The sequence below is a fragment of the Eretmochelys imbricata genome, chromosome 8, assembly GCF_965152235.1.
Source record: "Eretmochelys imbricata isolate rEreImb1 chromosome 8, rEreImb1.hap1, whole genome shotgun sequence".
Classification (NCBI taxonomy): Eukaryota; Metazoa; Chordata; order Testudines; family Cheloniidae; genus Eretmochelys; species Eretmochelys imbricata.
Window position 1 is genome coordinate 84,796,903 of NC_135579.1, and position 17,168 is coordinate 84,814,070.

Sequence of the window (17,168 nt, forward strand, 5' to 3'; positions counted from 1 at the left end):
TAAACCCAGGGTTGTGAGTTCAATCCTTGAGGGGGCCATTTAGGGATCTGGGGAAAAAATTGGGGATTGGTCCTGCTTTGAGCAGGGAGTTGGACTAGATGACCTCCTGAGGTCCCTTCCAACCCTGATATTCTATGAACATCTAGATTTGGGGATAGCTCGGAAAGTATTCTCTTTAAGACACCACACAAATGTAACTTTTTTTTATAACCATCTGTGTGGGAAGTGACACGTGTCGTATAGCTGTATATGTGGCTAGAAGAAAACTACGCTCAGTGACCATGTATACAATCAAGGCAGAGTAATGAATAATAAGACAAGTTCTTTTGAGTACTGTGCAAGTAAGTCATTCTCTGTACTTTTCCTCCCTTTAAAAATAGGTAGAATTAATTGGCTTTTAAATCATGCTGCTATCAAACAAATTTTCAGTAGTTTTGTTATCTGGTGGCTTCCTTAGTAGATCTTGTGGGGCACTAAAGTGTGCACTGTTAGCTGCAAAATTCTGTAGTGATATATTGATCACAGCTCAAAATAGAATGTAATGAACATGAAGATTTAGAACAGGGATCATAAAAAAGAGAGCCTAATACTTATCTTAGTCAGAGGAAATTTTCTGTTATATATAAAACATGGTGAAGGGCTGAACACAAAGTAATTGAAACCGTAAAGCCAATTAATAAGCAGTTAATGTACCAGTTAGCTTTGCCACCATTGGTGATCCACATCTTTTGACCATTAATGACATATTCATCTCCTTTCCTCTCAGCTCTCGTTTTTATACCAGCCACATCAGAGCCTGCTCCAGGTTCTGTTACACAGTAGGCCTAAAAGGGAAAAAAAAAAAAAAAACCAAAGCAAGGCACAGAATAACAAAAGTCACTTCATTTTATGACGAGGACTGAATAGACTATCACACTGTGTAGGTACCAAACTATTGCTTATAATGGTCTTGATTTTTTCATCTCACTCAATGTGTTTCCACAAATGAATTAAAAGAAGCCTTACCAAAAAGAATAGATAAAATGCAAAAATATGTTTAATAGGTTTAAACTTCCAAAGTGAATTACTAGACATTGTGGAAAATTTTGACAAGCTATACTGTGCAGTTTACTTTTTGAAATAATAGGTAAGTAGTAAGTAATGTGGGTAACAACTCAATTTTATTTTTATTTTTTAAGACTCCCCTGTTATCTTTATATCCTTGATGCACCATAGTGTAAAAATTGTTAATAATTCAGTCTGTGTATAGTAACAGTGCTTTACTGGGGGACTGAATGGCTCTTAAAATTATTATCAGAATACAAACCACCTCACTTTTAAGCTGCTAATTTGAATCCAGCCCAGGCTGATAGTGACTGAAAGTTTGTATTCAATATTCAGAAGCCTATATTAAAAAAAAGGTGGTCTCAATCCAGTGATGTAAGCGACTGTGCACTACTAAAAATGGCACCTTGTTGGCAGAAAACACATGGATTAAAAAGGAATGGACTTTCCTCTCACCTCTAGGATATGGTCCCTAAAGGATATGCTTAAGTCACACTACTGATGGAACACAGGGAAGCTTGTAATGCAGTCTGTGTTACACCTTTACAGCAGAAAAAAATTTAGACTCTAATACCAGTATAATTTTGAATAGCGAAAGTTCCTTATTTGATACAGAAGAGTATACCAGTGTGTCAGAGAGTAGAACTTAGTCCAGTGTTTGTACTTCTTCTATTGAGTACAAAAAACCCAATTGTATGAGCGTCACAGGGTTCAGGATGCAATCCAGAATAGCGAGGGGTTGAGTAACCACCTGCCCTGTAACCCTGGGTGCCTCAAATGCTTTGCTACTGTAACTCCAAGCCATGACATTCACGGTCAGCAACAACATGCAGGTCATGCCCTGAGCGCCTATGTATATCTGCAGCTCTGGTCCTGCAACTCTGACCCTAGCAGCCTGCCTGCAACACGCCGGTCACCCCTATGTGGCTTTCTGCCAGCCGCGGTTAATATTTGCAGGGTGATCCCAATACACTCCCAATCCTAATTGTTCCCCAAACTGTGTGCTCTAATGTCCAGCCCTCTCTTGGACAGTTCAGAAAAATATAAGGTTTGTTTGTTCCTCTAATGACACAAAAGCACATGACAGCTTATTAACTTAACTGGAGTAAATACACCTTTCCCTTTAAACACAGTACTGAATTGGCTTATAGTAAAAATAAAACAAATTTATTTACAATAGGACATAGGCTAACTGGTGCCAAGAAAAAGGAATAATGTTATAAAGCGTTACAAACGAATCAAAAAGTCTCAAACTTAAGCTAGCAAAGTACAGGATTTGTTCAAGATGGTTTCTCTCACCAGTCTTCCTTTTTCCCCAGCCATGGCTGACTTCCTCTCAGTCAGGACCTTCCACAGAAGCACAAGGGGCTAGCTTCCCCTTGTCTTCCTGGGTGAAAGATCTTTGCCTAATGAGGTTTCTCACCTATATTCAATTCCCAGGGACTTCAAATCTATCTCCCTCCTTCACTGAAGGACCCCATCTTTCTTAGCTTACAAGAGCTCTGTTCCCTTGTGTCTGTCTAGTGATGGATGCCAAAGATGGCTTCTTTCTTTGCTTATATCTTTCAAAGTTCAATTACTTTGTTTCAAGAGGCAGGATGACCTCATGCTGTTTTTCCTTTCCTCTGGTCTTCCCATCCCCCTGTACGTAAATAGGGCTTCCACTGTTTTGATTGCGCCATGCTTAATTTACATAGGAGACAAATAGAGGCCTTGTCTCCTATCTGGAAGGAAGCTTGTTTCTCCCTATTTGGCCACAAACTTTAAAGCATAATATCATTATGTATCCCTATCTCCTCAGATAGTATTAATACATACATTTCACAATGAGATTAATCACTAGTGTGTCATTAGTTTTCAGAGAAGACCTCCACTCTATACCATCTTATAATACAGTAGTATTGTATATTACCATTTGATTCAATTGCTTATCATTTGAGGTTCAGCCCCCATCTTTATATACAAGTAAATACATCTGCAATGTATTTTTCAAAAAGTAAAACCAGACCAAGCTTCTCTCCTGTTGGGCATAGACGTCATGCTATCTCCTCCTGCACTTGATAGTTTTATTTACCGAACATGTACCTTAATTGTCTGCCTGAAGACGAGGCTTTGTCTAAGGCAGTCTGTGCTTATGCATTACATGCCAAACACATTTTAAGAATATAATTCTGGAGCATATTTAGAATTTTGTATACACATCCACTACATACATCATGCAAAAATGTTAATCATCAGTGAGTTATTAGTTTTCTAATGATAACTTACATGCCACCTTTTAAATACAGATATGACATATTAGGTACAGCAATTATGTCAGGCCTATGTCAGGATTATGACAAGGGCTGCTGACAGAGTGAAGCACAAATGAGCCCCTGTGTCACAATGAGGCATGTCTTAGTTTAGCTGTTAAAGAAATGCTGTCTTTCCACCCTCCATGCATCATAGTATCAGAAACAACACTGACTGAGATGGCATTCATATTTCTTGCCAAAAAAATTACAGTTATGCTCAGTTCTGAAAGGCAATTATCCTTTCATTACAAATACACACAAACAGCGGGCTGTCAAGTATGTAATACATACACACACATACACAGGTACATACAGTATAAACACGTGCAAACATATTCATCTAACGTTCTACTCTCTACATGCAAACTCGAACTGTTTTTCCTAATAGATCCCATCAAGGACCTGGTGAAGCCCTTTACTAAGACAACTATACATAAAGATCATCAGGAAAGTGGGGCTCACATATAAACTTTAGTTTTATCTTTCGGATACAGTACAAAGCAAATCTTAAGACTAAAGATACCACAACATTAGGGGTGCTCTATTCTGTATAGGCTCTGATAGGGTGGAAGCTCACAATAAGCCACTATGATGAATAAGAATACTAAACACATTTATTGCAAATTTGTGATAAATGAGACACATTGATAAAGCTAAGTTTCTTGGACTACCAGAACTAAAATTTACACATTTGGGATTAGGGTATTGAAAAGCTACTTACTGATGCAGTCCTCTAAGTATTTAAACAAAAAAACACACAGGGTCAAATGAGTCCAAGCAACTGAGTGATTAATTGGTTTACTATGCTGATAAAACTTCAATAATAGATAAGAACATAAGAATGGCCATACTGGGTCAGACCAAAGGTCCATCTAGTCCAGTATCCTGTCTTCTGACAGTGGCCAATGCCAGGTGCCCCAGAAGTAATGAACAGAACAGGTAATCATCAAGTGATCCATTTCCAGCTTCTGGCAAACAGAGGCTAGGGACACCATCCCTGCCCATCCTGGCTAATAGCCATTGATGGACCTAGCCTCCAATTTATCTAATTCTTTTTTGACCCATTATAGTATTATCTGTCACAACAGCCTCTGGCAAAGAATTCCACAGGTTGGCTGTGTGTTATGTGAAGAAATACTTCCTTTTGTTTGTTTTTAAACCTGCCGCCTATTCATTTCATTTGGGGACCCCGGTTCTTGTGTTAAGAGAAGGAGTAAATGACACTTCCTTATTTACTTTCTCCACACCAGTCATGATTTTATAGACTATCATACGCCTCCTTAGTTCTCTTTTTTCCCCAAGCTGAAACGTCCCAATCTTATTAATCTTTCCTCATTTCGCAGCCGTTCCAGACCCCTAATCATTTTTGTTGCCCTTTTCTGAACCTTTTCCAAGTCCAATGATATCTTTTTTGAGATGGGGTGACCACATCTGCACGCAATATTTAAGATGTGGACATACCATGGATTTACAGAGGCAATACGATATTTTCTGTCTTATTATCTATCCCTTTCTTAATGATGCCCAACATTCTGTTTGCTTTTTTGACTGCTGCTGCACATTGAGTGGATTTTTTTCAGAGAACTATCCACAGTGACTCCAAGATATCTTTCTTGAGTGGTAACAGATAATTTAGACCCCATCATTTTATATGTATAGTTAGGATTATGTTTTCCAATGTGCATTACTTTGCATTTATCAACATCTGCCATTTTGTTGCCCAGTCACCCAGTTTTGAGAGATCCTTTTGTAGCTCTTTGCAGTCTGTGTGGGACTGAACTATCTTGAGTAGTTTTGTATCATCTACAAATTTTATCACTTCACTGTTTACCCCTTTTGCCAGAGCATTTATGAATATATGTTGAATAGGACTGAGACCAGTACAGACCCCTGGGGGACACCCCTATTTACCTCTCTCCATTCTGAAAACTGACCATTTATTCCAACCCTTTGTCTCTTATCTTTTAACCAGTTAGCAATCCATGAGAGAACCTTCCCTCTTATCTCATGACTGCTTACAAGCCTTTGGTGAAGGACCTTGCCAAAGGCTTTCTGAAAATCTAAATACACTTATCAACTGGATCCCCGTTGTCCACATGCTTGTTGACCCCCTCAAAGAATTCTAGTAGATTGGGGAGGCATGATTTCCCTTTACAAAAACTATGTTGATTCTTCCCCAGCAAATTATGTTCATCTATGCGTCTGACAATTTTGTTCTTTACTATAGTTTCAACCATTTTGCCCAGTACTGAAGTCAGGTTTACTGGCCTGTAATTGCCAGGTTCACCTCTGGAGCCCTTCTTAAAAACTGGCGTCACATTAGCGGTCCTCCAGTCTTTTGGTACAGAAGCTGGTTTAAATGATAGGTTACAGACAACAGTTAGTCGGCCTACAATTTCACATTTGAGTTCCTTCAGAACTCTTGGGTGAATACCATCTGGTCCTGGTGACTTATTACTGTTTAGTTTAGCAATTTATTCCAAAACCACCTCCTCAATATGGGACAGTTCCTCAGATCTGTCACCTAAAAAGAATGGCTCATGGGGATGGCAATCTCCCTAACATCCTCAGCTGTGAAGACCGATGCAAAGAATTCATTGAGTTTCCCCGCAATGGCCTTATTGTGCTTGAGTGCTCCTTTAGCATCTTGATTGTCCAGTAGCCTCACTGGCTATTTAGCAGGCTTCCTGCTTCTGATGTACTTAAAACATTGCTATAACTTTTTTGAGTCTTTGGCTAGCTGTTCTTCAAATTTTTTTTGGCCTTCCTAATTATATTTTTACACTTCATTTGCCAGAGTTTCTGCTCCTTTCTATTTTCCTCACTAAGATTTAACTTCCACTTTTTAAAGGATACCTTTTTTGCCTCTCACTGCTTCTTTTACTTTGTTGTTTAGCCACAGTGGCTCTTTTTTGGTTGGGGTATTCATTTAAGTTGAGCCTCTATTATGGTGTCCTTAAAAAGTTTCCATGCAGCTTGCAAGGGTTTCATTTTTGGCGCTGTATCTTAATTTCTGTTTAGCTAACCTCCTCATTTTTGTGTAGTTCCCCTTTCTGAAATTAAGTGCTACAGTGTTGGGCCGCTGTGGTGTTTTCCTCGCCACAAGGATATTAAATTTAATTATATTATGGTCACTATTACCAAGTGGTCCAGATATATTTATCAATCTGGTTTCTATACTTCAACTCTAATATGATACATGTTGAAACTTGTTCAGGGTCACGCATTCTCGGTGCCTTAATTTCCATATTTGAGAGTGTAAAGTGCTTTGAAATCTGGAGCTAAAAGTGCAAAGGAATATTTTATGTTTATCCTGTTCTTTTGTAATGCTCTATTTTTGGCTGCTTATTTATGCAGCCTTTATTGAAGTAGACATCTGAATCCTCACTATCTTCTAGATACAGCAGCTACTGAGAGTTTATAGTACTTCAGCATGTTTTTATGCCTTTAGGTGTTGGGCCATATTTTTAATTATTTTCTGAAATCTGCCTGTGATTACATAAATGTGATTTTTTTCCACCTCCCACCCCGAACTCCTCTTCTTGAAATAGAAGTTAGATTTTGAAACAACTACTTCAGGATTTCTGGTTGACTGTACTCCAGATAACTTCTATTTGCTAACTGAATGTGTTCCACTTACTATCCCGGACCTTACAGTAAATTGTGATGTCTAGTTATATTTAAATACCTATTTGAATTAAGTACATATCCCTTTACATTTTCTTCAAAAGAAAGCAAAATAAGATATCATGGACCATAAGCATTCGACAAAGTAGCAGCTACACTTACACACATCAGTGGCTCCTCAGTCATTCTCCCCAAATATTTCTTCTGCTGTTGCTTATTTCCTGCAATGATGACTGGCATTTGCTACAAGAGAAGATTTATTCTTTTAAAATAGTGAACAGCATTCTATAAACTCTGGTCAAAAATAGTAGAAAAAAAATGTTAAGACTTACTCCCAAGGAATTTGCTTCAATAGCAGTTTGGACCCCTGTACATCCATAAGCTAATTCTTCTGTAATAAGGCAAGCTTCGAAACTGCCAAGGCCCAGTCCACCTACAGTTAAATAGTTTATTTTTTACCAAAAATAGTTTACAGCCAAAGCATGCAACAATTCTTTATACAGACAAATTCAAGGAAATATGAAAAACATATCCCCTTGGATATGTCTGTATTTATCACATTTTATCCAAATAGTCAATTCCCCAAGCATGAGAATTTAGAGTTTTGCCAAACAAGTAAGACTTTAAAAAATAAAATTTCACACTCCAGGGTTTCTGCGAGCGATCTTCTTGGCAAGCTACAAAGAACTAAGACAAAAGTGTTTTTGTATGAACTTCTTGTTGTCAATACTCTTGCTCTCTGCCCTCCATACTGGACCCTTGTGCCTCCAGATTCTAGCTGTTATCCAGCCAGCCGAGAATTTTCCTGGACCATAAGAGTTCTGAGCTGAAAAGCTGGCAGTGTGGACTCCTACACCATCCCCCTTCTGGCCCAAATGAAAGGAATGTGCTCCAAATAGTCTCCAATTGGTGAATGGTCCCTCTGGGGTCAGCCCTTAGGCTGCTCTAACTGGTGCCAGAGGTGGGAAAACTACAGCCCGCAGGCATGTCCTGCCAGGCCCTTCAGCCTCCAGCCCCTCCCCTGCTGTCCCCCCTCCCCGCAGCCGCATAGGCAGTGCAGCTGGCTCCGGCCAGGCTGTGAACTCCCACTGCTCTGAGCAGCATTGGGGGGTGGGAGGGTTGGATAAGGGGCAGGAGGTCCCGGGGGGCAGTCAGGGGACAGGGAGCAGTTGGATAGGCATGGGAGTCCTGGGGGGGCCTGTCAGGGGACAGGGAGCAGGGGGGGTCGGATAGTGGGTGGGGTCCCCAGGGGGGCGGTTTGGAGCAGGGGGTCCCGGGAAGGGGCAGTCAGGGGACAAGGAGCGGGGGGATTGGATGGACTGGGAGTTCTGAGGGGGACAATCGGGGGTGGGAAGTGGGAGGGGGCCAGGCTGTTTGGGGAGGCACAGCCTCCCCTACCCGGCCATCCATACAGTTTCACACCCCAATGTGGCCCTCAGGCCAAAAGTTTGCCCACCCCTGGCCTAGACCAAGACAGACAGAGAAACTGGGAAGTAATCAGCTCCCTGATACTTCCCCTACTACACCAAGTAGATGCCAGCCATAGCAGAGAATCTGGCCCTAAATTGATAGGTCTCAATCTAACCTCCAGTTTCCACAGTCAGCCCGAGTAGTCCTTTAAAGCCTACAGAGGATAGTGTCTTTTTTTGTGATTGCATCACATTGTTACCAGACTTGAGGCCTGCAACAAAATGATTTCTTCTACAACGATCACTCTTGATTAATTCCATATTATATTTAGATACTGTAGTGAGATTCCTTCAAAATACCCTGGTTTAAAAAAATAAAAATAATAATCACTGAAGTTAACTATGTACCTTCTTCTAAATCACACTACAAAAGAAAATCTGCGAGGAAGAGATGGGGTCCTCCTGACATGGAAGGGGAAGAAAATCTCCTAGTGAGGAGAGCTTTAAATTATGTTCAAAAGGTGGCAGGTGACCAAAGCCCATAGATAGGCATAAAGAAGGCAACCTTAAAAGAAGGCTAGGTGTTGGAGGGGCAGTGGGACATGGAAAATTACAGTAAGGTCATAGGAGCAACAAAAGAGAAATCAGTGGGGGAAACTGTTCAACATCTTATATTTCTATACACAAATGCAAGGAGTTTGGGGAATAAACAGGAAGAAGTGGAAGAGAGTCGTACATAAGCTAAATGATGACTAAACCGGCATCACAGAAACTTGGTGGGATAAGTCTCATGACTGGAATATTGGTATAGAGAGGTATAGCTTATTCGGGAAGGACAGGAAGGGAAAAAAGGGAGGAGGTGTTCCATTATACATCAAGAATACATGCATTCTGGGGTCCATGAAAAGGTAAGAGGCAGACCAGCGGAAAAAGTCTCTGGGTAAAGATAAAAGAGGGGGAAAAGGGCCATGGTAGGGGTCTACTATAGGCCACCACATCAGGAAGAGGAGGTGGAGAAGGCATTTCTAGAACAAACAGAAATATCCAAAAACACAAGACATAGTAGTAATAGAGGACTTTAACTTCCCAGACACCTGTTGGAAAAGTAATACAGCAAAACACAATTTCCAGTAAGGCTTGGAACGTACTGGGGACACGTACATCCAGAAAGTGAAGGAAGTAACCAGGAGGACAGCCATTTTAGACTTGAGAGGGAATTGGTCGTGAATCAGAAGATGGAAGGCAATTTGGATGAAAGTGATCATGAAATAATAGATTTCCTGATTCTAAGGAAAGGAAGGAATGAGAGCACCAATATAAATGACAATGGACTTCAACAAAGTAGACAAACTCAGGGAACTGATACGTAAGATCTTATAGGAATAAAATGTAAGAGATAAAGGAGTTCAGGAGAGCTGGCAGTTTCTCAAGAAGACAATATTAAAGGCACAACTGCAAACTATTCTGACGCAGAGGAAAGATAGAGCCATACTGGCCTCTTTAACTATTTTTCCTATCAGGAGCTGTTCAATTACCTGAAAATCAAAAAGGAATCCTACAAAAAGTGGAAAGGATGAAAAGAGAAGTACAAAAGAACAGCACAAGTATGAAGGGACAAAATCAGAAAGACTAAGGAACAAAATAAGTTACACGTACCAAGAGACATAAAAGGCAATAAGAGGTTCCTTAAATACAATAAAGTAAGAAAAAAAGACAAAGAAAAGCTTAAGTCCTCTAATTAACGGGGAAGGAGAGCTAATAACTGATGACATCAAGAAGGTTAGGTGTTTAATGCCTATTTTTCTTCCGTCTTCACTAAATAGGGCGTTACTTCAACACAATAAATATTAACAAGAAGGGTGAAGAAAAGCCAAAATATGTAAAGAGCAGGTTAAAGAACGTTTAAATAAATTAGAAGTATTCAAGTCCACAGGGCCTGATGAAATTCATCCTTGGGTACTTAAAGAACTAGCTGAAGCAATCTCGAACCCAGTAGCAATTATCATCAAGAACTCAAGAGGACTGGAAAAGGGAAAACATAGTACCTATCTTTAAAAAGGAGACAAAGATGACTCAGGAAATTATAGACCCATCAGCCTAACTCCAAAACCTGGAAAGATACTGGAACAAATTATTAAATAACAAATTTGTAAGCACCTACAGGACTATAGGGTTATAAGGAATAGCCAGCATGGATTTGTCAATACCAAACCATGTCAAACCAACCTAATTTTAGTCTTTCACAGGGTTACTGGATGAGGAGAAGCTGTAGACTTAGTATCTCTTGATTTTAGTAAAGCTTTTGACACAGTTCCACAAGACATTTTCATAGGCTAACCAGGGAAATGTGGTCTAGATGAAATTACTATAAAGTTGGTACAAAACTGGAAAGAAAGACTACTCAAAGAATAGTTTATCAAGGGTTCGCTGACAAACTGGGAGGACATATTTAATGAAGTTCCACAGGGATCAGTCCTGTGTCTGATACTAGTCAATAATTTCTTTAATGACTTGAATAATGGAGTGAAAGGAATGCTTACAAAATTTGCCAATGACACAAAGCTGAGAGAGGTTGGAAGCACTTTGGAGGACAGAATTAGAATTCAAAAGGACATTGAGAAATTAGAAAAATTGGTCTGAATCAACAGGATAAAATTCAATAAAGACAAGCACAAAGTAATTAGGAAGGAAAATCAAATGCACAACTACAAAATGGGGAATACTTGGTTAGTTGATAGAACTGATAGGACCTACGGGGCACTAGCGGATTACAAATTGAATTCGAGTCAACAATGTGATCCAGCTGCGAAAAAGGCTATCATTATATTAACAGGAGTGTCGAATATAAGACATGGAAAGTAACTGCCCAACTCAGACTACACTGGTAAGACCCATGTTTGAGTACTGTGCAAATCCTCGGTACCACACTAGGAAAGACACAGACAAACTGGAGAGAGTCCAGAGTAGTGCAACAAAAATGATAAAGTTTAGAAAACATTTCATCATAAATCAGGTTAAGAAAACTGAACACATTTAGTCTGGAGAAAAAACTTGATAGTCTTCAAATTGTTACGGACTGCTATAAAGAAGACTGACCAATTGCTCTCCACGTCCACTGAAAGTAGGACAGGAAATAATGGGCTTAAATCGGCAGTGAGGGAGAATTAAGTTAGATATTAGGAAAATCTTTCTAGCTAGAAGGGCATTTAAGCTCTCGAATAGGCTTCCAAAGGAGGTTGTGGAATCCTGATCACTGAAGGTTTTTAAGAACAGATTGGACAAACACCTGTCAGGAATGGCCAAGTTTACTTGGTCCTGCCGCAGCACAGGGGGCTGGAGTTGATGACTTTTCAATGTCTCTTCCAGCTCTACATTCTGAGATTCTATGATAATGCTGTATGTTTTTTCCAGTAGAAGCCCCCAGGCTCTACTATGTTAGTGAATGCTGTTGTATTCGTGCATTTTGTCTTTTAATATCTAGGAATTTTTAAAAATGCACTGAACAAGTCAGCTTGCCTATTGAATATACCTGTTATTCATTTACATCTTCAAATTCGGAGTAGTTTATTTTGTACCAACCACACAACATTACCTTTAAAAAAAAAAAAAAGTCCTCTGTATCATTCTTCTTCATTTCTCTTATTTTATAAGCTTAAAAAAGCTGCTTACTCACCACAACTTTCTGGTATGTGTGAATTCATCAGACCAAGTTCCCATGCCCGTTTTATAAGGGGAACAGGATACTGAAAAGAAAGTATTTATACCCTCAGTCATTCAATTAATTTCTGCAGAACTGGAAAATGTTGAATATCCACACCTATTTTCCCCACAAAAATATGGCAAGCCTACCTCTCCAGTTTTGTCATATTGTGCAGCAACAGGGATGATTTCCTCTCTAGCAAATTTACGAGCAGTAGCTTGAAACTCTCTCTGTTCATCACTGAGCTCTAGAAAACAAAACATTTTAGTCACAAATTCTAGTTAGTCTTACTGCTTGTTAGAACTACTGATCTACTCCAGTGTTCTCTCTAATTTTTCCCACCCATGTGCGGAATGAATGTTATGTGTACCAATATGGAGGTGAGGTGTGAAGCACATAACAAAATTCATGTGATGGGGGTGGGGCCGAGGGGTTCAGATTTGGGGTGGGGAGTGCTCAGGGGGAGGGCTGAGGGTTGGGGTGCAGGAGTGTGAGGGCTCCAGCTAGGGGTGCGGGCTCTGGGGTGGGGCCAGGGATGAGGGGTTTAGGGCTGGAGCAGAGGATTGGGTGCAGGGGTGTGAGGGCTCTGGGGTGGGGCCGGGGATGAGGGGTTTGAAGTGCAAGCTGACCTGGGGCTATGGCAAGGAAAGAGAACTCCCCACCAGCTCTCTCCCCCTACAGCAGCAGCTGGGCTGGGCGGCAGAGGGGCCTCTCCCCGCAGCGGCAGCTCCAGGGCTGAGGCTGCAGGATAGGCGCCCCTTCCCCGGCCATGCCTGGGGCCGTGCCGCAGCAGAGTTGGGGCTGGCAGGTCCCCAGGCCGGTTCCCTGAGTGCCTGCACAGCGTTAAATAGGCTGCTGCCCAGCTTACACAGAACTTAGATCTGCTCCCACCTGAAGGGCAGGAAAAAGAAAAAACATCCTCAGTTGCCTCCTGGGGGCCAAAAAGGCTCAGCCTTCCCCTACCTAAGGGCATAAACCTCCACTTTTCACCTAACTACATGTACAATGCACTTATTTATTGATGATGCAGTGATCTGAAGAACATTAAAAATGTCAATGTGGGCGTGATACTTCCCAGGGGTACCCAGGGTTGTGAAGCACCTCGTCACCACCTGCCCTTAGTGTGGTTGCGGGCTGGGGCGGCATGTAGGAGGGGGCATGGGGTGCTGGCTCCGGAAGGGGGCTCAGTGCTGGGGGTTTGGGGGTGCAGGAGGCAGTTTGGGGTGCAGGCTCCGGGTGGGGACTCAGGGCTGGGGGTTGGTGCGGGCTCCCGCCGGGCGGCACTTACCTCAGGCAGCTCCTGGTCAGTGGCGCAGCAGGGCTAAGGCAGGCTCCCTGCCTGCCCTGGCCCCATGCCTCTCCCAGAAGGGCTGATGCACCCTGGCCTGGCCCCTTGAGGGAGGGAGAAGGGGGACACACTTTTCTCCACACGTTGCCCCTCTCTGTAGGCACCACTCCTGCGGTTCCCCATTCCCAGCCAATGGGAGCTCTGGGGGTGGTGCTTGTAGGCAGGAGCAGTGCACGGAGACTCCTGCCGTCTCCCCGCCACCCAAATGCGGCCGCTTCTGGGAGTGGCGTGGGGCAGGCAGGGAGCCTGCCTTAGGGGCAGCCCTCCTGAACCACACAGCCAGACTTTTAGTGACTGGAGATCGCGATCCACTGGGAGAGTCTCCAGGATCGACCAGTCGATCGCAATCAACCAGTTGGTGACCATTGGCTTAGACCCTCCTTTCATAAGATCAGCTTGTCTTCCCAGACTGAAGGATGAAATCTAATCTCCTCTCTACTTCTTTTATGCAGTTACAGAATATGGTCCCTTAGCCCAGAAGGTCTCGAGAGGCTTATCTTGGGGTTCCTTTGTCTTTGTAAATCCTTGGGCCTGCATCTGGCCCAGACTGCAAACATAGCCTGTCTCCAAGTATATCCATTGTTTTTTATGCTGATTGAATTGGCCTGGAGGCATACAATACACAGTGGACAGCCAGAAAGATAAGTGTTTACTACCTACTTTCTGCCTAGAATCTGTTTATTGCCTTCTAGTGATCTGTCTTAACTTTTGGAGAACCCAGGGGATACCTATAATCCAATATACTGTTGTGACCTCTGTCAGTTGGCACCAAGAGGTTTCTAGGTCACAGTGGGGGAAGATATTTTAAAAAATTAATTTATTATCAAAATGAATAATGCAAGGAACACTGTACTGATTAGAACAGAGAAAGGGGGATGAAGAAAGTGAGGGCTTGGTGGATCCCTGCCCCCTAATTCCAAGGTTCCTGACATATTACACAGTATATAGGGCCTTGTCTTTAAGCAACAGTCTTCTACACAGAAGATTCAGACGTTCCAGATGTATTTTCTTTGTAGGTTGCTCAACCAACTACTAAATATTTATTGCAATTGCATCTACACAATCAAATCAAGTGTGTTAGTCCAAGTATCTTAAACATTTAATACCTGACAGAAAAGCAGTGTGCAAGTCCACAAGGGGCAGGCTTGCCAATGGATAAAGCCTGCAAGTATGTCATATCTTCTAACTGACAATAGCAGCCAAGTGGGGAGTCACAAAGGCACTAGTTATAGTCATTAGCAGCACATGTGATCACTCCACATCTGAAGCAATTGAACTTTACCCAAAGATGACCTGGAAGGTCAAAACTTGAGGGCTGGAGTGCTGGATCTCTCACGAGATAGGCACTGGCTATGTTTGAAGCTTGTCCTTGCCACCTAGTATGTGCCCCGAGGGTGATATTGAGTTTCCTGAGGAGAACTGTCCAAATGGGATGCCGTGGGCTAAGACATTGTTTCAATGGATTAAACACATCTTTAAACAAGGGTAGATGGGGCACGTCTTGCACTTTGAGGAGCAAATTCTGCAAGGTGCCTTGTCGCCTGATGTCAGGAAGGGCGATGTTAGACGGAACCGGCAGAAAGGCCAGGATGGGCAGTCTCATGGTACCTGTTATTACACCTATGGTTTCATTCTGCTGAGTGCCTATTAGTCCTGTGTGAAAAGAGCTGAGCCATTCTGGGAGAAATACCCTGCTATAGAATAGCCCAAGCAAACCCGGAATTTTTTAGTGGGGTATAATGCAGTTATGTTCTCATCATATACTCCTTATATACCCTGCTTTGGCAGGGGAAACCAAAGCTGAAACTAGCAGGCCAAGTCTTTCAGACCCCGGCCAGCATGGACCCTCAAGCGATCTCAGCGAACCAAATACTGAGCAGTCCCAGTTCAGCTTAATGTTAACAATGCAGCAGAAATCAGGTATTTTCAAAGCAGTATATCTCATACTCTTCCAAATATCTAGCTACTGCCTCTCCAATAACGACACTTCAATTATAATTATGTGCTCATATCAGGATGAACTCATACACCTGCTAAATTATTTGAATTTATTACGCCATTAGACTACAGTGTAACATAACCACTGAATAGGTAGTAAGTTGAAAAGTTAAGATGGTTATACTATTACAGGAAGTCCTTGTTCAGCCATTTTCATCTCAAGTTAAAAGGATGCCTCTATTTAAAGAGTTCATATAAACTTGATGTACAACACTTCAAAGAGACAAACTACAGGTCCAAAACATTGTCAGGACCAAACCACTACTATATCTTTCTTATTACTAATGAAAACTACACTAACAGATGCAGAGAATCACACTTCAGTATGTGGTTACAGTTACAGAAAGTGACCTGAGCAGACTTTTGAAAATCTAAACTGCTATAACTTAAATTACATCTAAACTACACTCTTTCAAATACAAAGTCTTAAAGGAGCATGAAAACTGTTATATTTCAAAAGAAAGCCATTTGAGTTAGTTATTCAAGGGCAGAAAGATTCCACCCCAGAAGAACTCCAAAAGAAGTTGAGTTTTCTTTTTTAAAATCCAACTCCACATACATACACACACGGGTTTTCTGACCTGACCAAGAGAGGAATTTTGGCTCTTAAAAAATATTTTTTAAAAGAAAGATAACAATAAATGAAAATAGGGCTTTCATATGAAAGTGTTTTCTCAACCTGAACTACAGCATTGCCCTGCATTGCAACAATACGGAACACATTCCTGAGCTACTGAAGGATAGTTACTTTCTCTAGACTGTAACAAATTTTACATATAAACTGCTTAGCAACATTTCTTCAGACCCACAGACCACTTACCAAAACTAAAGCCAGCTCCAGGTTTAATCTGATGTGACACTTCAGCAGCTTGACTAGATTGTGATCTCCAGCCACATTGAGCAATGCCTCGAAGCACCTGTTTAAAATAAAGGAATAGGAGATTTAACATGCTCACAATGCAAAGCTTCTTGGAGCCTTAAGAACTACAGGAGTGGTTTAGAACACATTAAAATTTAAATACAGACATACATTCATCTTTCTAAACACATACTGCATCAAGTGTTGCAAAATAATTGTAAGTGTTTTTAAAAGTTTTAGCTATTTTAGGTCCTGACCCTGCAATGTGTAGCACATGAACACAAGACTTCAGTGGGGCTGTGTGTGGGTCCAGCAATGCACTACATGTTGTAGCACTGGGGCCTTGAAAAAAGGAAAGAAAAAAAGCGTAATATAAGCACTGATTTTTTTTCTCCTGTTTTAAATTAACCTTTTACATGTATTTACAACCTTAATGCCAATAATAACAACATTCTGCCTAGAAATCAGCATCTGCCAGAATATATTGTTTGGAAAAATCTCAGTCTGAGGAATTCATGGAGCATGCGTTGTTTTCTGTTTGCTTTTTCTGTAATGAACTACTGCCCCAGATGGCTAGTGATCTATGGTCACTTTGCTCCAGAGGTTTGTGACTCAGCAGTAAATACGGAGTTTATTTTCCTCTCTAATGTTGATCATTGACTTTTTCCCTTCCATTTTTCTTCTGTGCTTCTTACGTTCTTTGCTTCTTAGGTGACGGGAGGTATATTGTTTATTATATCTTAAGGCATGCTGTGAAGAGAAGTACAGTGCTTAACCAACACAAGATTCTACTATGCAATTTCTGCTTAAGACTGATGACATAGCTCCAACATTTCCCCAAAGAAGAAACACACACAGATTTTTCAAGGGTTTTCTTTTCTTTTCTTTT

The 17,168-nt window shown here is 41.3% G+C and overlaps 1 protein-coding gene across 1 annotated transcript in view; it reads right to left on the reverse strand.

The window, feature by feature from the left end:
* The window catches only part of ACADM (acyl-CoA dehydrogenase medium chain), a 38,402-nt gene that overhangs the window by 16,564 nt on the left and 4,670 nt on the right, over nt 1-17,168 (reverse strand). Inside the window, exons 2-7 of the mRNA XM_077823718.1 lie at nt 16,241-16,337; nt 12,224-12,321; nt 12,048-12,117; nt 7,298-7,398; nt 7,128-7,208; nt 694-824 (exon numbers count right to left, since the gene is read on the reverse strand). Of these exons, the coding sequence (XP_077679844.1) occupies nt 694-824; nt 7,128-7,208; nt 7,298-7,398; nt 12,048-12,117; nt 12,224-12,321; nt 16,241-16,337 (578 nt within the window). The remainder of the gene's footprint in view (nt 1-693; nt 825-7,127; nt 7,209-7,297; nt 7,399-12,047; nt 12,118-12,223; nt 12,322-16,240; nt 16,338-17,168) is intronic.